Genomic DNA, 19804 nt, shown 5'->3' with positions numbered 1-19804 from the left:
TTTCCGCTTCCGGTCCGTGCCCTTGGAGCTCCGTGTCTTGTGGGTTGTCCCTTGGCTGTCTGGTTTGTGTCCGGGAAACATGGCGGCGACGGCGGCCAGGGGCTGGTGGCGCGGGCTTGTGGGCTCCGCGGCGCTGGCCAGGGGTGAGCACTTGGCTGAGGCAGGCAGGGGTCAAGAGTAGCGGTGCTCCCAGCGCAGAGAGTTTTTCGGGCCTCACCCTTTGTGCCTGTGCTTTGTATCTCTGTGCAGGAGCTGGGCGACCCTGGGCACTGTTGCTGCCCGTGAGGAGGGAGAGCACCGGAGCCGAAACGCGCCGTGAGTATGTGCGGGCATCGCTCTTCCTCCGGACTACTTTCGGGGCAGGGTGGGGGCTTCTTTACTTTCGTGAGATGTTTGATCTTGCCCAGGATGCTCTTCCCTGCGTCCTCCTGGCAAATATATGCTTGTCCTTGAAGGTCTGACTGCAGTGGTCTTCACTTTGCGGGCCGAATCAAGCTCTGCCTACACCCTTAGGCCTCTCTTACTGTGGCCCTGATTGTGCCTTGTCTATTCATCTGATCCTCTTTCTCTTATTAAACTGTCAGCTATTTGAGAGCAGGAAACATAAGTTTTGTACTTAAGTGCCCTGTAATAATAGTAGCTCACGTTAATTGAGTAGTTAACTGTGTGCCAGGCACCACGATAAAGGATTTTAGTGAATGATTTTGTTTAGTCCTCACAACGAACTTATGAGTTAGTATTTTACTCTCCATGTTGTAGATTAGGAAACAGAGAAGTAAATTATCCAGGATCACAGACCTAACAAATGACAGAGCATGCCTATCAGCTACCAAAGGCAGAGAACATTTAACCATTAATCCACAGCTTTTGATGTGTAAGAGCTCAGTGATTTAGGGTTGAATGAATTAGCTATGTAGATGTTAATGTTACAGTTAACTTAAGCAGACTGGGAGTTAGGTGATCAGGCATGTCCCCTTTTCTGGGCCTCAGTTTTCTCATTGGTACCAAAAAGATGTTTTTATTTTATTTTACTTTTTTTTGGAGACAGAGTTTCACTTTGTCACCCTTTGGTAGAGTGTGGTGGTGTCATAGCTCACAGCAACCTCCAGCTCTTGGGCTTACCCGATTTTCTTGCCTCAGCCTCCCAAGTAGCTGGGACTACAGGCTTCCGCCACAATGCCCAGCTATTTTTAGATGAGGTCTCACTCTGGCTCAGGCTGGTCTCAAACCTGTGAGCTCAGCCAATTCTGCTTCTGCCTCCCAAAGTGCTAGTATTACCAGCATGAGCCACCACACCTGGCCCAAAAAGATGTTTTAACAAAGGTTTGGTGAGGGCTCTTCAGCCCTAAAGTTGTTAGCTTGGGAACCTGGTACATAAGCTAACTGGTAAGAAGCTGTGTGTGGTGGTGCATGCCTGTAATACTAGCACTCTGGGAAGCCAAGGCAGGAGGATCCTTTGAGCTCAGGGGTTAGAGATCAGCCTGAGCAAGAGTGAGACCTCATCTCTATTAAAAACAGAAAAGTTAATAGCCGGGTGTTGTGGCAGGCACCTGTAGTCCCAGCTGCTCGGGAGGCTGAGGCAAGAGAATCACGTAAGCCCAAGAGCTGGAGGTTGCTGTGAGCCGTGTGATGCCACAGCACTCTACCGAGGGCAGTAAAGTGAGACTCTGTCTCTACAAAAAAAAAAAAAACAGAAAAATTATCCAAGTGTGTGGCAGGCTCTCGTGGTCCCATGTACTTGGGAAGCTGAGAAGGGGATCACTTGAACACAGTAGTTTGAGGGGGCTGTGAGCTAGGCTAATGCCATAGCACCCTAGCCTGGGCAACAGAGTGAGACTTGGTTTAAAAAAAAAAAAAAAAGCCAAAAACTTAAGTAGTAAGGAGATACCAAGAAGCAAAAGTTTTGATTCCCATCCGCAAAGAGCTCCTAATGTGAGAGGAGAGCTGAGACTATGCTGCTTTAGCAGAAATGCAGGCAGTGTGTAGGAAGAACTGTGGAATAATTCTAAGAAGCAAACACCCAGCTGCAGTAATAAGAGTCTCTGTGGCAGCACCTGTGGCTCAAAGGAGTAGGGCACCAGCCCCATATACCAGAGGTGGCGGGTTCAAATTTGACCCCAGCCAAAAACTGCAAAAAAAAAAAAAAAAAAGCCTCTGTGGACTGAATAGTGAGGTGAGAATTTTCCCAAGTTTTCATCACTTCATATTCCCTGGAAAAGGAACCCTGCTCAGCACCTTTCTCAGGGTTCTGCAGGGAGCCCTCCTCTATGTCAACATTCCTTACAAGACAAGAGAATGGATGCAGACCTGGCTGCTACCTTCTCCATTCCTTTGTCAAATATGCTTTTTCTTTCCAGCCACTGTCAGACTGCATAATGATGTGGCCCACAAGCAGCTCTCAGCTTTTGGAGAATATGTAGCTGAAATCCTGCCCAAGTATGTCCAACAGGTTCAGGTAAATTTCCCTAGTATTTGTTGTTTGGGTCAGGGTCAAGAAAGAACCATATTCTTGGGGCATGTGGGAATGGGCAGCCTGGTGTCAAAAAAAAAAAAATACAAACTCCTCTATCTCAAACTTGGGCTTCTTTCTGTGCATTAAACCAGGTGAAGTTAGCTGCTTCTTAGTAACTCTTTGTTCCCTCTCCCTTCCTTTCCATGCCTGCAGGTATCCTGCTTCAATGAGTTAGAGATCTGCATCCATCCTGATGGAGTCATCCCAGTGCTGACTTTCCTCAGAGATCACACCAATGCACAATTCAGGTCCTTGGCTGACTTGACAGCAGTGGATATTCCAACTCGGCAGAACCGTTTTGAGGTCAGAAGGTTTGGGGAGTACAGATAAGAAAGGGGACAGAGTAGTTTCAGGGTAACAGTTACCTATAGGAACCATAACCTCAATTTCTGTTTGGGTCAAACAATAGAATCCAGGCCTCAGAATCAAGCGGACCTCAAGTATGAATCCTAGCTTTCCCATGGAATACCACGTGACCTCTAAGGTTTTCTTTGACTTCCCTGAGCTTAAATTTTCTTTTTTTCTTTTTTTTTTTTTTTTGGCCAGGGCTGGGTTTGAACCCGCCACCTCTGGCATATGGGACCAGCGCCCTACTCCTTGAGCCACAGGCGCCGCCCAGCTTTAATTTTCTTATTTGCGAGATAATTATAAAGTTGTCCCTATACCTTCTAGGGTGGTTATAAGGATCAAATGAGATATTGTGTGCAGGTAAATTGCTAGCACACAATAATTTCTTATACGTTTAGTTGTTAATATTTATCTATTATCTACTATTTGCCAGACCCTGGGATTGAGAAAGAAATAACAAAGATAGAGGGACTCTACCTAACAAATGCAAACATTTGTAACCTAGTTGTTTGTACCCTCAATTAATCTGAAATGAAAAAAGAAAAAGAGGGCGGCGCCTGTGGCTCAGTGAGTAGGGCGCCGGCCCGATATGCCGAGGGTGGTGGGTTCAAACCCAGCCCCGGCCGAACTGCAACAAAAAAAATAGCTGGGCGTTGTGGCGGGTGCCTGTAGTCCCAGCTGCTCGGGAGGCTGAGGCAAGAGAATTACATAAGCCTAAGAGCTGGAGGTTGCTGTGAGCCTTGTGACGCCACGGCACTCTACCGAGGGCAGTAAAGTGAGACTCTGTCTCTACAAAAAAAAAAAAGAAAAAGAAAGAAAAAAGAGAAAGAAATATCACCCCATCTTCTAGTGAGAAAGAGTCATGTAAAAATGTGAGTAGCTTACTGTAGTAACATACAATACGGGGTATGTTGGGGATCCTTAGCATGCAGAAGGGACATTCTGGGAGGCTTCTGTGAAAGAGAACGTTTATGCTGAATCTGAACAGATGAACAGCAGAACAGAAATTAAACCTAGTGACATGGTGGCTCACACCTATAATCCTAGCACTCTGGGAGGCCGAGGTGAGTAGATTGCTTGAGCTCAGGAGTTCTAGACCAGCCTGAGCAAGAATGAGAGGCCCTGGGCGGTGCCTGTGGCTCAGTGAGCAGGGCGCCGGCCCCATATACCGAGGGTGGTGGGTTCAAACCCAGCCCCAGCCAAAACTGCAACAATAAAATAGCCGGGCATTGTGGCAGGCACCTGTAGTCCCAGCTACTCAGGAGGCTGAGGCAAGAGAATCGCCTAAGCCCAGGAGCTGGGGGTTGCTGTGAGCTGTGTGATGCCGCGGCACTCTACCATGGGCGATAAAGTGAAACTCTGTCTCTAGAAAAAAAAAAAGAGTGAGAGGCCCTCTCTACTAAAAATAGAAGGCCAGGCACGGTGGTTCACGCCTGTAATCCTAGCACTCTGGGAGGTTGAGGTTAGGTGGATTGCCTGAGCTCAGGAGTTTTGAGACCAGCCTGAGCCAGAGCAAGACCCTGTCTCTCTCTCTCTCTTTTTTTCTTTTTGATACAGAGTCTCACTTTGTTGCCCTTAGAAGAGTGCTGTGGCCTCATAGTCACAGCAACCTCAAACTCTTGGGCTCAAGCAAAAATCTTGCCTCAGCCTCCCAAGTAGGCTGGGACTACAGGCACCTTCACAACGCCTGGCTATTTTTAGAGATGAGGTCTCACTCTGGCTCAGGCTGGTCTCAAACCTGTGAGCTCAGGCAGGTTCTGGGAACCCACCTTGGCCTCCCAGGGAGTGCTAGGATTACAGGCATGAACCATAGAGCCCAGCCAAGACCCTGTCTTTAAAAAAAAAAAAATAGCTAGGCATTGTGGAGGGCACCAGGTACTTGGGAGACTGAGGCAAGAGAATCTCTTGGGCCTAAGAGTTTGAGGTTGCTGTGAACTATGATGCCACAGGACTCTACCAAGGACAACAAAGTAAGACTCTGTCTCAAAAAAAAAAAAAAAAAAGCCAGGCCTGGTGGCTCACACCTATAATCCTAGCACTCTCGGATGCCGAGGCGGGTGGATAGCTTGAACTTACAGGTTCAGGACCAGCCTGAGCAAAAAGCGAGACCCCATTTCTACTAAAAATAGAAAAACTGAGGCAAGAGGATCGCTTGAGCCAAGAGTTGGAGGTTGCTGTGAGCTATGCCATGGCACTCTACCCAGGGTGACATTTTGAGACTCTCTCAAAAAAATTTTTTTGTAAATAAATAATAGAAAAACCAGCCGGGCATGGTAACACATGCCTGGCTCAGCTACTTGGGAGTCTGAGGCAAGAGGATTGCTTAAGCCCAAGAGTTTGAGATTGCTGTGAGCTTTGATGCCATGGCCTTCCAGCTGGGGTGACAGTGAGACTATCTCAAGAAAAAAAAAGGAGGGGCGGTGCCTGTGGCTCAAAGAAGTAGGGCTCCAGCCCCATATACCAGAAGTGCTGGTTCAAACCCAGCCCTAGCCAAAAACTGCAAAAAAAAAGGAATTAAGCCTAGTGAGGGTGCAGGTTGGGTACATAAGGGAGACATCCCAGACAAAGGGGTATCTTTTACATGAGCAAAGACAAGTATGGTGTTCCAAGGCCTTTGAAAATAGTTGTAAGCATAGGAGAATCTAGCTTCAGAATAGAAAGCAAGGGTCATAGGGTGGAGGCCACAGCCAACCTGTATCCTTTGGTATAGTGATGCTCCCAGCCAGGGATTCCCACTCCAGACCCCTCACCCTATTGCCATATGGGTCCTCCAGCTCCCTCTGTTCTCCCTAGATTGTCTACAACTTACTCTCCCTGCGCTTCAACTCACGGATCCGTGTGAAGACCTACACAGATGAGCTGACGCCCATTGAGTCCACTGTCCCTGTGTATAAGGCATCCAACTGGTATGAGAGGGAGGTGAGTTACTGGGCATGGTGGACCCTGCCTCTGGGCCAGATTTGTGGAACTGGTTAAAACTATGGGATACAGGGCAGCCCATCACTCTTGTTGTTGGCCCTGGTGGACTGGTTACTTGAGAATTTCTTTTCTAGATCTGGGACATGTTTGGAGTCTTTTTTGCTAATCATCCTGACCTAAGAAGGATTCTGACAGATTATGGCTTTGAGGGACATCCTTTCCGGAAAGACTTCCCCCTGTCTGGCTATGTTGAGGTAGGAGCCTTAGATCTGGGGCAGCATCCTAAGGGAGGGACTCTGAGGAAACTTAGTGTATCCTGGGCATGGTGGGTAATATGGTCTGTGGATTGTGATGGTTTAAGAGCATGGCCTCTGGGGCGGCGCCTGTGGCTCAGTGAGTGGGGCGCTGGCCCCATATGCCGAGGGTGGCGGGTTCAAACCCAGCCCCGGCCAAACTGCAACCAAAAAAAAAAATAGGCGGGCGTTGTGGCGGGCGCCTGTAGTCCCAGCTACTCCGGAGGCTGAGGCAAGAGAATCGCTTAAGCCCAGGAGTTGGAGGTTGCTGTGAGCCGTGTGACGCCACGGCACTCTACCCGAGGGCGGTACAGTGAGACTCTGTCTCTACAAAAAAAAAAAAAAAAAAGAGCATGGCCTCTGGATTAAAAATCTATCTTCTTTTACTTAGTTTGATCATGACTTAGTTTTCTCATCTATAAAATGGGAATAATAGCACTTAATATATTTGTGGCAGGCATTAAATGATCTATTTGTAAAGCCTGGTATCTGGTGCATGTTCAACTGGTATTAGCCATTGTAATGATCAAAGCAGCCTTAAGGACACAGTCTGTCCCTGAGACCTGAAAGTTGAGGATTATTTCACCCTGCCCTCAATCTCTGGAAAGACAGTTGATAGGAATGACACTAAATGTTCAGCCCTCAAGAATAGCCACTGAGGCAGGACTAATAACTATAAGGACCTTAAAAGAATTTCACTGGTAATGCAAGTTAGCAGGAATATATTATATGCATAGATATATGTGAGTTTTATAGCAAAGTTAACTGTTTAGAAATAATAAGATTTGTGGCCCCCTAGCCTGCTCCTGTAGACTTCAGATGCTCCTGATTTCTTAGTGCTTTCCATATTCTCATGTCTCTCTTGCGTACTTCTGGTCAGAGCAACTTCTCTTCTCTGTCTCCTTCCTTTCATTCTTCCCTGCTATCTCCCTTACCTGGTTTGCCTGTTCACCCCAGCACCTGATTATCCTTATTCATTCATTTGAACTCTCAACAATAAAAAGAGACGTGCTGGGTGTACTGTATTAGATTTTTTTTTTTTTTGAGACAGAGTCTCACTATGTCGCCCTTGGTAGAGTGCTGTGGCATCACAGCTCACAGCAACCTCAAACTCTTGGGCTCAAGCGATTTTCTTGCCTCAGCCTCCCAAGTAGCTGGAACTGTAGGCATCCACCACAATGCCCGGCTATTTTTTGGTGGTAGTTGTCATTGTTGTTTTAGCAGGCCCAGGCTGGGTTCGAATCAGCTCCAGCGTATGTGGCTAGCACCCTAGCTGCTGAGCCTATTTTTTTGTTGTTGTTGTTGAGACAGGGTCCCACCCTATGCCCCTGAGCAGAGTGCACTGGGCGGGGTAGCTCACCACAACCTCAGACTCGGGCTGCGGGCACCCCGCTGCCTCAGCCTCTGGAAGCTGCTGGGATTACAGGTGCAGGCCGTGGCGCCCGGTTGGGTTTTTCCATTTTTTTAGGAGTTGGTGTCTCACTCTCGCTCAGACGAGTCTGGAACTCCTGAGCTCGAGCAATTCTCCCTCCTCAGCCTCCCACAGTGCTGGGATTACAGGCGTGAGCCACCACGCCCGGCTTTTTTTTTTTTTAAGACAGAGTCTCACTGTGTCACTCTTGGTAGAGTGCCATGGTATCACAGCTCACAGCAACCTCAAACTTTTGGGATTAAGCGATTCTCTTGCTTCAGCCTCCCAAGTAGCTGGGACTACAGGTGCCTGCCACAATGCCCGGCTATTTTTTGTTGCAGTTGTCATTTTTTAGCTAGCCCGGGCCGGGTTCAAACCCACTACCCTCAGTATATATGGCTGACACTGAAACCACTTTGCTATGGGCACTGAGTCCCTAGATTTTTTTTTTTTTTTTTTTTTTGAGACAGAGTCTTACTCTATTTCCCAAGCTAGAGTACCATGGTATCAGCCCAGCTCACAGCCACCTCAAACTCCTGACCTCAAGTAATCCTCCTGGATCTGGCCTCCTAGAGTGCTAGGATTATAGCGTGAGCCACCACTCCTGTTAGTTCTTCACAGTGAAAACACCAAGGCCACAGGGCCTGATGTGTTTGCCCGTTTACATTTACTCTTCCCAGCCACTGGGTGCTTCCTAACCCTGGGCAAATGCTTACCATTACCTTATATAAGATTGTGTGGATGGGTGAGCAGAGTCACTTCTGTTGGGAAAGATGTGAGCCCATGACATGGTAGTGGTGACATGGTAGTGGTGGGCAGGGGGGTCTGACCAGTGTTTGCATGGAGGTTATGAGAAGTAGAAGCCATTTTGGAATCCCACAGACTAGCTGCTTGGGATGTGACCTGATAGGACAGAGATTTGGGCAGAGATTTACTGACAGAGCCTGGGAAGAAGCTAGAACAAGGGTCAAGAACAGAGAACGATAGGGGCTGGAGAAGTCTCACCCTTGTGATAGTGGGCTTCTTAGTGGCAGTAACAAGACCTTCTGTGCTCAACCCTGCCTTTTATTTTCCTGCAGTTACGCTATGATGATGAGGTGAAGCGGGTAGTAGCTGAGCCGGTGGAGCTGGCCCAAGAGTTCCGCAAGTTTGACCTGAACAGCCCCTGGGAGGCTTTCCCTGCCTATCGCCAGCCCCCTGAGAGTCCCAAACTTGAAGCCAGAGACCAGACGCCTGAAGCCAAGAAACCTGAAGCCAAGTAGCTGCAGGGAAGGCATGTTAGTCCTAGAAAGCGCCTTATCTACAATTGTGTGTCCATGTAAATAAATTCTACTTACATTCACCACATTTGTGTGCTTATAATGGGTAGAAGTGACACTTTGTTTTTGTTTTTCGAACTCCTGAGCTCAAGCAGTTCTCCCTCCTCAGCCTCCCACAGTGCTGAGATTACAGGCATGAGCCATGGCACCTGGCAGAAGTGACACTTTGATTCAGGAGAAGGAAGGTACAGGTGTTTGCCCGTTTCCTTAGAGACACCCTACCAAACCACAATAGTGCAGTTGTAGACATGGTGAACTGCAGGCCTGGATGTACTGAAGATTCTGGAGCTGTAATTGAAAGTTCTTACAGTCCACAAGGGCCAGGATGGGTGTGGCATGGCCTTTAATGAGAACTGGAGGGGCCAACTGCTGAAGAAAGCCCTGTGTCACAGCAGACTGGTAGCCGTTGACAGATCTAGGATCCTGGATGGAACTAACCAGTGAAACCCCAGTCCACTTCGTATTCCACCCAAATATCCACAGGGTTCCGTGAGCCAAAAGTCGGAGCCAGGAAAAAAGTCATTTCTAAGTCTTGAGCCCTGTGACCTGTTGTAACCTGATCACCCATCACCCTTAGGCTTATGGAATTGGCCCAGTTAGTGGCCTGAACTGAGAATGTTGTTAGTAAACAGGAGTCTCAGGGCTGGGGCAAAAAATACTCAGGAGTTAGATTGGCCTATCTTCCAGGACAGTATGCTCCCTACCCCAGCTGGTCTGGTCTGTTCAGCTATGGTTGAGTGCATGAGATTGGAGTGTTTGGCTCTCCCTGTTCAAAGGGCCGCGCAGACAGCCCACCATGCATTTGGAATTTGGGACTTTGCAGCTGATGCTCTTGGCAACTGAGGGTCTCCTTGGAGGCTGCCAGTTGCAGAATGTTTTGAAGTTGAGGACAGACGGTAAGCTAATGTTACTGCCTAGGCTCATTCTTACCCCTTCCCAGGGCTAAACTAGAGCTGTTTGCTACCAAGCACCTTTTTCCTATTAACTAAGCATCCTGCCCATCTGGGCAGAAAAAGGCTGAGGGCCTGACAAGCAGGGAGCCAGGTTCCTGCCAACAACCAAAGATTTCTCATTTCTTTCTTTTTTTTTTTTTTGGTAGAGACAGAGTCTCACTTTATCACCCTTGGTAGAGTGCTGTGGCATTGCACAACTCACAGCAACCTCCAACTCCTGAGCTTAGGCGATTCTTGCCTCAGCCTCCCGAGTAGCTGGGACTACAGGCGCCTGCCACAATGTCTGGCTATTTTTTTTTTTTTTTTTTTTTTTTTTTTTTAATTTGGCCAGGGCTGGGTCTGAACCCGCCACCTCCGGCATGTGGGACCGGCGCCCCACCCGCTGAGCCACAGGCGCCGCCCATGTCTGGCTATTTTTGTTGCAGTTTGGCCGGGGCCGGGTTTGAACCCGCCACCGTTGGTATATGGGGCCAGCGCCCTACCCACTGAGCCATAGGCACCGCCCAGATTTCTCATTTCTAAGGGATGGAATGAGCCCTTGGGAGGTGACCAAGGCCACAGCTAGCCCCTCCCTGTTCAGCATTGAAGACTGACGTGTGTAACGGGTGTAAAAGAACTCGGAAACGGCCTGCAGTGGAAAGTTGGAGCTGAGGGTTGTGGCAGGCAGTTGAGGGAGCAGAGAGCTGCGAGGACAGTGAGACTCAGGACGTGGTGGAGCATGGCTGTGACACTGCAGTTCCTGGCGTGCTTCATGGGAGCCACTTGTCTCCTCCATGGGGTGACTACAACCCAGCATCATGCAGGTACCAGGGCTTTGGGGTGAGTGGACAGGAGCCAAGGAAGGCTGTCAGTTGACAGCAGTACAATTGGCTCTGAGCATTGATAGGTACCAGATTGATGTGTGCAATGGTGGTAATTGTGTGAGCCTCATCCCCAGAACTGGAAAGATCTGGGTGAGCCTAGGGAAATAGCCCTAAGTGCCCTTAATGCCAGCGGTGACCAGAGTTGGGCCCTGGGTTTATTCCAGATGCTGCTCACAGCAGGGCCTCTTGACCTGCCCTGGGCTTGGGACAATCACTGTAAGGGCTAGACAACACTGCAGGGTGTAGGATGGAGGAAGCTGCTGCAGAAGCTGCTCGGCTTGGCCCTGCGCTCCTACCTTGCACAGGGTCTACTAATGAAGAGGAGCAGGGAAAGAATAGGCTTTTCCCAGAGGTCCTCATCTTCTGGGGAGGGTCACTGGCACTGTTTTAGGTGACACTGTCCCCAGATGATTATGGGTCTTGGTGACCCATTGGCCTGGAGCTCTTTACCTAGGGCATTGTGCAAGTTAAAGGAGTCATGGGCATTTGCCAAGACGGTAATTGGGCTTGAGATGTTGCTTTTGGCATCACAAGAACTATGCCTGAGAGGGGGAATGTCAATGTGCATGTGCACATATTTGGGAGGGGAGAAGGGGGCATTTTTGTAGATTAATGAATTACTAGGGACCCCTACCAGCTGAGGGCCATTTCTGGGAGGCTGGGGTATTCAGAATGGAGCATGGCAGGGGCCTGACTCCCCTCTGCTGCTCCAGGGCAGCTGATGGACAGCACCAACGTGGGAGGTGGCCTACAGGAGCCAGAGGCCCCAGAAGTGATGTTTGAGGTCTTTCCTCCCAGCCTGGGACATGGGGGTGGGCATGTCCAGAGGTCCCTAAGCTCAGGGTTGGGAAGGGGGGATGTCTCAGGGTGGGCCTTCTGGGATGGGGGGGACCCGGTATGAGTCCTACTGCTTGCTTATGCCCCCGGACCATTCTTGCTCCCTGCCCTGCCCCTCAACCACAGCCCACCCCTTATAAGACTCCCCTTACAGCTGCTCTGGGCTGGGCTGGAGCTGGATGTCATGGGGCAGCTGTACATCCAGGATGAGGAACTAGCATCCACACATCCAGGCCGCCGACTCAGACTTCTCCTGCAGCACCACGTGCCTAGTGACTTGGAGGGTGTTGAGCAGCGGCTACAGCAGTTCCAGGACCTGCGGAAGGGGCCTCCTCTTAGCCATTGGGACTTTGAACACCTGCTCCTCACAGGCCTGTCCTGTGTCTACCGGCTTCATGCAGTTAATGAGGCTGAGGAGAGGGGTCGTTGGGCCCAGGTCTTCGCCCTCCTAGCACAGGAAACACTCTGGGACCTATGCAAGGGTTTCTGTCCCCAGGATCAGCCCCCATTGCTAGGGCCCTGGGCCTCCATCTTTGACCCCTTACCCTGACCCTCCCCTTTCATTGCCATTCCCTCCTCCCATTTCCCCATCCCTCTCACCTAGACCCCTCCTGGGCAGGGGTCCATCTGGCACCTGGTTCTTCCCACTGTTTAGATTTCTGGTCTTGGCCGCACCCTGGACACCACCACCCCCAACTTGTTCCCTGGACCTTGATATGCTAATAGCCCAGGCTCTGGGTCCCGGGGAGCAGGTAGAGAGCTAAGGACCAGACTTGCAGGCTGTGTGTATGTGTGAGGGTATCAGGAGTCAGGGGTAAGGCTTGAAAAATGTGTTTAAGAGATGCTGAAAGGGAAGCTGCCCCCAAGTAAGTCCAGGTCAGACCCTCTGACTCCTACCCTGGAAGTCTGTGATGGATTCTGTGCAAATTTACAGGCACCCTGCAAGTGCTCAGCACTCAGTCCTAATTTAGACACCCCCTTTAAGCGCAACCAAGGCTCTGGGGACTCTGAGCCCCCAAGTTCCCCATCTGGGCTGGGAGAACAGATTGGACTTACTGAGTTCTGTCTCTTGGAGGAGTAAAAGGAAGCAGGTGGCAAAGCATTATCTCTTTGAGGGGAGGGAGGAGAAAATGTCTTGGTCCATTTCAACAAGCCTCAGATAAACATCTGGGGAGATGGAGTGAGGCTGGGAGAAGAACAATGAGGTGGGCTGGGGGAGATGTAGCCCTGATTCTCTGTAGCTCTTCCCATAAAATGTTCTGTTCTGGCTTACTGGAGCCTGTGTTATTTTTTTATCAGAGTAAGTTGTCTAAGCCCTGCCCCGAGCAAATAACTTTATCATCCTGAGAGGGCAGAGGTCAGGGCAACTCCTCATCCATTCCTATGCCCTACCAGGAAAACTAATAACCATTTCCAGGAATCCCATACCCTTGTGGAGTAAGGAGCTGCTGTCTCAGAAGGGAATCGGCCCTGGTCTAAGAATGAGGTTCTAGGTCAATGCGGAGGAGTCAAAGGGATGGATTGGACAGGGACACGAAGGGGAGGCCCATAACCGACTAAGTGAATATGGTTTATCAAATTCCCACCTCTTCGCCCTCCCAAGGCCTGACCAGTCTGGTCCTCGGACCTCCATCCCCCACTGTGGACCTGCAGTGGTGTCTTCCTGGTCCCAACCCGGATCAAAGACGTAACAGTCAAGACAGAGGCAGGACTCTGGGCTGACGGCGCCAAGCAGGCCCACTTTATTGACTGAGTCCAGCGAGCTGGTGAGGCAGGCCGGCGTGCTCGCACCGGCAGGCTTATCGGGCCGCAGTCCCGGCTTGGCATGCACGCCACCACGCCCCCATCCTCCGAGCCTCTTATCCCGGCCAGGGCTCAGAGCTCCAGGGGCCCAAGGCCCAGCGGGCCGGCGGGCGTGATGTCGGGGTACACGAGGAAGCCGGAGAAGGTGATGTACTTGCCATGGTTGCTGTAAGCGCCGTAGCCGTCGTGGTCGTGGCTGAGCAGCCACACGGCGTCACCGCGCCGCAGCGGCAACATTACACTCTGGCTCTGCATCTCGCGGCGCCGCGACGCGCCGTCGTCATAAATCATGGCCTGCACCTCGTCGCGGTTTTTCATCAGCTTCACCGACAGCGTCTTGCGCGGCAGCTTGCCCAACGTGAAAGAGAAGAAGTAGGCGCCCGGCAAGCGACAGCGGAACACCCCCGCCGCCGCATCAAAGTCGCCGCCGATGTTGACAAGCTCAGTGTCGAAGGTGAGCGGCCGGTGCCGCGGCCCGGGGCCGGCGTCCGAGCCCACCAGGCTGCGCGTGCGCGCCGCCGAGAAGGCCGAGCGCGGCTCGGGGGGCGCGGGCGGCCCGCGCGCAGGCGTGTCGGCGTCGGCGTACACCAGGTAGCCGCTGAAGGTGGCGCCCGGCGCGCCGAGCGCGTACTGCGGGGCGCCATGCAGCCGCAGCCACACTGTGTCGCCGTAGTCGAGCTGCAGCATGGCGCTCTGGCTGGCTGCGCGCCGTGCGCCCGGCCGCCGCTGCTCGTCGAAGGCCAGCGCCTGTACCTCGTCGCGGTTGCGCACCAGCATCACTGATAGGCTCTTGTGCGGGGCTTTGCCAGCCGTGAAGGAGAAGAAGTAGGCGCCGGGCACGCGGCAGCGGAACTGGCCCGTGGCCGCATCGAAGTCGCCCCCGATGTTCACGTACACCTTGTCGAAGGTCACCGCCATCTCCGACGTACCCTCCAGAGGGGTGGTGCGTGCCGCTGAGAAGGCCGAGCGCAGCTCGGAAGAGCCCGAGCCAGGGCCCGGGCCCAGTGCCCAGCAAGCCGCTGGGCCCAGGAGGCCCAGCAGAAGCGGCAGCATGGCGCCTGAGAGGAGATGGAGGGGAAGGACAAGAGGCTTGGGCAGGGGCCACCTCCAGGCGCCCAGTCCTCCGCCGTCTGGGACTGGGAAACTTGAGTTCTCTTCCCAGCCCTGCCTTTGACTCACAACTAGGTCTCCATTTTCTTACATACTTGAACTAGGCCAAGGGTTCTTAAACTCTAGCGCCTCAGTATCACCGGAAAGGCTTATTAAACACATAGTTGGCCCCACCCCCAGAGTTTATTTAGTAGGTCTGGGGTGGGACCAGCAAATTTTCACAAGTTCCTGGTGATGCTGATACTACTGGTCTAGGGACCACCCTTTGGGAGCTGTTGGGTTAGACTAGTGATTTTCCAAACACTGAAGCCCTTTTCCCAAGTGAAAGCTCACATGCGTATGTGAGCTCACACAGACCAGGGGAAATGCTCTGGCTGGCTGCTAGGGTCACCTCTGCCCCTCCTCCGGGGCCCTGGCAACACAGGAGGTGTTCAGGGGTCTCTGAATTTCTCTCAGCCTCCAAATGGCTGCATTTTCCTGTGGCTATTTTTTGGTCCTTGGCCTGTCCCTCACATAGGATAGGAAAGGAAATAACTGCTCCCTGACTCCATTCAGGTCAGCTCTCCCACTAGACACCTCAGGCCTCTACCCTGAGGGGCCCATTGTGCACTGGGGAGGCCAGAACAGTTATTTGTGGTAGCTCCCTCCCCTGTAATTAGTGTAAAGGAGAAGGCGAATCCTGCTAACTGAGGAAAAGGAAAGGCCAGAGGCTGCTAGGGATAAGGAGTGAGAGGAATTCCAGCAGGGGTTTGGCAAGTTGTGAAGTCAGCAACTTTGTTCTTCAGTAGTAGCGGAGAGGACAGATGGCTAGTTCTGGGGATAGAGTCCTGACACAACCACTTACATGCTGTGAAAACTTGGGCAAGTTCCTTAACTTCTCTGGGCATGGCTTCCTTGTAAATGGAGGGGATTGGGGGGAGACCTGCCTCACAAGTTTGTTGTGAGGATACTGAGATAAGTGTGAACATAGTGAACAAACAGCCATGCTACACAGGTGTACAGAGACTTCTGTTCTTGGCCCTGAGAAAAGGAATCTGACCCAGTTCTTCACAGAGAGATTAAGGACCCAGTAACTCCTACTGCTGAGAGCTTGATGAAGGCATTACTTAATTAGTAGGGCATGGGCTTTGAGGCTTGATACCCAAAGTGGAGACAGGCTGGGATGAGGGCCTCTTTAGAAAATACCCTGGAGGGCGGCGCCTGTGGCTCAGTGAGTAGGGCGCCGGCCCCATATACCGAGGGTGGCGGGTTCAAACCCAGCCCCGGCCAAACTGCAACCAAAAAATAACCGGGCGTTGTGGCGGGCGCCTGTAGTCCCAGCTGCTCGGGAAGCTGAGGCAAGAGAATCGCGTAAGCCCAAGACTTAGAGGTTGCTGTGAGCCGTGTGACGCCACGGCACTCTACCAAGGGCGGTACAGTGAGACTCTGTCTCTACAAAAAAATAAAAAAAATAAAATACCCTGGAGTGTGTGTAGCTTTGTGTCTCTTAGAGATAGTGGGGGTCTGCTGAGAAGGGTTGACAGGTACAGCTGTACAGAGGTGTCTAGCACAAGAAGTCTCACCTGAGGGGAGGTAGGAGCTGGAATCTAGCTCACATTCCACTTGCCCAGCTGTTGGAGGGGCACCTGGGTAAAGTGTGCCTTCTAGTGCCTCTCATTATAAAGACCCCAAGTCTACAGCCTAGCCAAACACTGTATCCTTCCAGAGAAGGCATTTTTTTCCTAATTTTCACAAAGAAAACCTACAGGTTAACAATACCCTTGGTGGCGGCACCATATACCGAGGGTGGCTGGGTTCAAACCCAGCCCCGGCCAAACGGCAACAAAAAATAGCCAGGCATTGTGGTGGGCGCCTGTAGTCCTAGCTACTTGAGAGGCTGAGGTAAGAGAATCACCTAAGCCCAAGAGTTGGAGGTTGCTGTGAGCTGTGACGCAACAGCACTCTATCAAGGGCAATAAAGTGAGACTCCGTCTCTAAAAAAATAATAATACCTTTGGTGAGGGCAGGGAGGAAGGAAGGAGCCCATCTACAGTGGTGAAGAGTACACCTCACTGTCTAGTGCATTCCCTTCTACAGAGCTCTTTCGATGCATCTGGTGTCTGCAGACCTTCCAGAAAGGAGGGTCTCTCCTATTTTATTTTATTTTTAGAGACAGAGTCTCACTTTGTCACCCTCAGTAGAGTGCTGTGGCATCACAGCTCATGGCAACCTCCAGCTCTTGGGCTTAGGTGATTCTTTTGCCTCAGCCTCCCCAGTAGCTGGGACCACAGGCTCCCACCACAACACCCGGCTACTTTTTGTTGCAGTTTGGCCAGGGCAGGGCTTGAACCTGCCACCCTTAGTATAATGGGGCTGACACCCTACTCACTGAGCTACAGGTGCTGCCCTCTCCCATTTTATAGATGAGAAAGCTGATCCCCCAAGAAAGGGAAGCATTTTGACCCAAAGTCACACATAGAGCAATGAGTAAGCCTTGAATGGAGGTTTTTTTAAACTCCAAATCCAGTGTGCCTGCCTCTCCCATCACCCTTCCCTCGTAGACACAGGTATCTCCATTCAACTTGTCCTCTGCCTCAGTTTCCACTTTTGCTAACAATAGAGCTTTGGGATTCAGGGGAAAGGAGAAAGAAAGCAAACAAAATAAAAGCAAGCAAACAAAAAACTCTCCAGTGTTTTGTCTTCTGGGAGCATTGGGAACAGCTCAACTCTTCCCGACCCTGCTGCTTTCCTAGCAGGTCATGCACCAAACACCTGCCCCCCCCGCCCCCCCCCCCGTGATCTCCCTGCCATGTCTACTGCGGCCCACTGGTGCCAAGGGGTCTTCTTGTGTGCCTGGTACCCAGCCTTCGTTTCACGCACCAGTGCCCATTTTCTGGGTCCCTGGGTCCCCATCCTTCCTGAAACCCCTTCCCTGGGTGGGTCAAAGGTGGGAGGGAGACAGAGGGTATCCTAGTTCAAGGGATGGAAATGGCTGTCCTTGGCTCTGTCCAGGTGGGGCTCAAAATAGACATCTTCAGAGAGAAAAACTGGGACACAGCTGGGCTGATGACCCAAAGCTCCAAACCAACGGAGAGATGCAGCAATGTCAGGTTGAGGGGACCTCAGAGCCCCTGTCCCTGCCACTCTGCAGGTAACCCCACCCTCCAGACCAGCTGGAACCTTCCCCACCTTCCTCGAAAGCCCTTCATGCTCCCGAGAAGGTAAACCCACTTTCACAAAAGCCAATCAATCCTTTCTCGTGGAAAAGATAATCACCTAGAGAGGGGTACCCGAACCCTCTCTACACAGACCTTCCTACCATCCATCCCTTCCGCGTAAAAGCCCTTGAGCCTCTTTCACAAAAGGGCTCGCAGGTCCTCCTTTCACGGAAAAAGGACCCACTTTCACGGCGCCTTCCCTTGTAGCCTTCCCCTCCAGCCCCCCATCCCCACCCCGCTTCCAATAAAGGGAAACCTTGCATCTCCCCTCCCCGGAGCTGCCCTCACCTGGAGGGGGCGGCGGGCGGGTCAGGTTCCGTCCGAGCCCGCGATCCGTGCGGGCTCCGGGCTGCGGGCTCCGCGCGGGTGCCGGGGCTGCGCACTGACCGCCCGCGCTGCGGCGGGGCCCGGCCCAGCGGGGGCGGCGGGGGCTCGGGCCGCTCCTCCGGCCTCCGAGACGGCCAGCAGGACGATGGGGGGGCCGGACGGGTCGTGAGGGAAAGCGAAGGTCAGCTAAGGAGGGAGCCTAGCCAGCCGCAGAGGCGGGAGGAGAGGAAGTGGCGAGGCAGGAGGGAGAGAGGAGGGGAGTAGGGAGAGGGAGGGGCGCGCCGAGGAGGGGCAGCCGAGCAGCGGGGCTCAGGGGCACCGCACGGAGCCTGCGCCAAGCGCTGGACCCTTCCTCGTCGGTGACCTCTGTCCTCTACTCATCATTAATACAGGTTAGCAGATGAGGAAAGTGAGGCGCCAAAGGGGAAACTGAGGCCCGAGGTAGAGGACAAACGAGGTGTGGGTCACTCTACAGACCAGCTTCCTCCCTGGTTTGGGGAAAGAGGGCTGCAAGTACAGTGGAAGGTGAGATTTTGGCTGGGACAGATGTCCAGGCTGAGTGGCCTTGGAGGAGGGTGTTTGAGGAAAGAGAGGATAAATGGGTCAATGTTGCCAGAGAAGGAAGAGCTTGAAATGACCTAGTTTTTTCCCCTCACCTGAAAATCGGAAAATGACCATAGTCTCTTAGGAAAGTCCAGGTCCTCAGGCATCAGAGCATCAATTAGTGTCCTCCTGGGAAGGGGGCGAGTAAGGAGGAAAGGTCCTTGGGGCAGAATTGAATTTTCTGCTGGAAAGTTTGTGCCTGTGAGAAAGGAGAGGGTTGAGAAGGGCAAAGGGAGGGCTAGAGGGACCTTGGAGAGAGAAACGGATACACCTAGCCCGGCCTAGCTGGGGCCAGGTTAGCAGGAGTCCAGCAGGGCACCAGGGCGCCATCTTCCCACCTTAACACTCACCAGAAGCCTGGCTTCCAGCAGCCTCCACTCTGGGGATGGAGCCCATGACAGGAAGGAGTGGAACTAGGACTCCCTTCCTCTAAGCTGCTGTTCTTTCCCATTACAGCCTTAGAGATGACCACCTGCCTGGCCCTCAGCAGATGCTGACTGAGCTCCACTCTTAGCTGCCAGTGTCCCCCACCCGCTCCTGGTTGACTGAGGAGGCTTGGGTTCTAGTCTTTTTTTTTTTTTTGGAGATAGAGTCTTACTTTGTCACCTTTGGTGGAGTGCCCTGGTGTCATAGTTCATAGCAACCTCAAATACTTGGGCTTAAGTGATTCTCTTGCCTCCCAAGTATTGGGCTGGGATTACAGGCGCCCGCCACAATGCCCTGCTATTTTTTTTCTTTCTTTTTTTTTTTTTTTTTGTAGAGACAGAGTCTCACTTTATCACTCTGGGTAGAGTACCATGGCGTCACACAGCTCACAGGGCTTAGGTTATTCTCTTGCCTCAGCCTCCTGAGTAGCTGGGACTACAGGCACCACCACAACACCCGGCTATTTTTTTGTTGCGGTTTTCCCAGGGCCGGGTTTGAACCCGCCACCCTTGGTATATGGGGCTGGCGCCCTACCCCACTGAGCCACAGGCACTGCCCTGCCTGGCTATTTTTTTAAGAGACAATGTCTCCAACTCATAAGCTCAAGCAATCTGCCTTTCTTGGCCTCCCAGAGTGCTAGGAGTACAGGCATGAGTCATTGTGCCCAGCCTTGGGTTTGGGTCTTAAATCTGTCACAGACTTGCTGTGCAGTCCCTGCACTTTTCATGTATTGTATCTCTTCTGGGCCAGGAGGATGGGGCAGCCCTCTTGAAGATGCGATGCCAGTGGTGGGTAGGGAGAGGAGAATAGGCTCGGGAGCTGGCTCAGGCTGAGAGCCATTTGACACTCTCTCCGGATCCACAAGGAGTTCTTACCAGAGAAG

At 52.0% G+C, this 19804-nt stretch overlaps 3 protein-coding genes across 3 annotated transcripts; 2 read left to right on the top strand and 1 right to left on the bottom strand.

Annotated features, from left to right (window-relative positions):
* The first annotated feature begins 2 nt into the window (after nucleotides 1–2).
* On the top strand, nucleotides 3–8826 carry NDUFS3 (NADH:ubiquinone oxidoreductase core subunit S3). The gene is made up of 7 exons (XM_053560804.1): nucleotides 3–143; nucleotides 250–315; nucleotides 2358–2455; nucleotides 2666–2815; nucleotides 5654–5779; nucleotides 5914–6033; nucleotides 8563–8826. The coding sequence occupies exons 1-7, from the start codon at nucleotides 80–82 to the stop codon at nucleotides 8743–8745; spliced, it is 807 nt and encodes a 268-aa protein (XP_053416779.1). The 5' UTR covers nucleotides 3–79; the 3' UTR covers nucleotides 8746–8826.
* A 1581-nt stretch (nucleotides 8827–10407) lies between these two features.
* On the top strand, nucleotides 10408–12660 carry FAM180B (family with sequence similarity 180 member B). The gene is made up of 3 exons (XM_053560757.1): nucleotides 10408–10558; nucleotides 11332–11402; nucleotides 11610–12660. Exons 1-3 carry the CDS (start codon nucleotides 10474–10476, stop codon nucleotides 12003–12005), a joined length of 552 nt encoding a protein of 183 aa, XP_053416732.1. The 5' UTR covers nucleotides 10408–10473; the 3' UTR covers nucleotides 12006–12660.
* A 507-nt stretch (nucleotides 12661–13167) lies between these two features.
* C1QTNF4 (C1q and TNF related 4) lies at nucleotides 13168–18172 on the bottom strand. The gene is made up of 2 exons (XM_053560756.1): nucleotides 17854–18172; nucleotides 13168–14316 (listed from the first exon to the last, which is right to left on the bottom strand). The coding sequence occupies exon 2, from the start codon at nucleotides 14309–14311 to the stop codon at nucleotides 13331–13333; it is 981 nt and encodes a 326-aa protein (XP_053416731.1). The 5' UTR covers nucleotides 14312–14316; nucleotides 17854–18172; the 3' UTR covers nucleotides 13168–13330.
* Between the last annotated feature and the right edge of the window lie 1632 nt (nucleotides 18173–19804).

Source organism: Nycticebus coucang, chromosome 14 (assembly GCF_027406575.1).
Source record: "Nycticebus coucang isolate mNycCou1 chromosome 14, mNycCou1.pri, whole genome shotgun sequence".
Lineage (NCBI taxonomy): Eukaryota > Metazoa > Chordata > Mammalia > Primates > Lorisidae > Nycticebus > Nycticebus coucang.
Note: the sequence above shows the minus strand (reverse complement) of the source record. Positions and strands in the feature narration are given on the sequence as shown.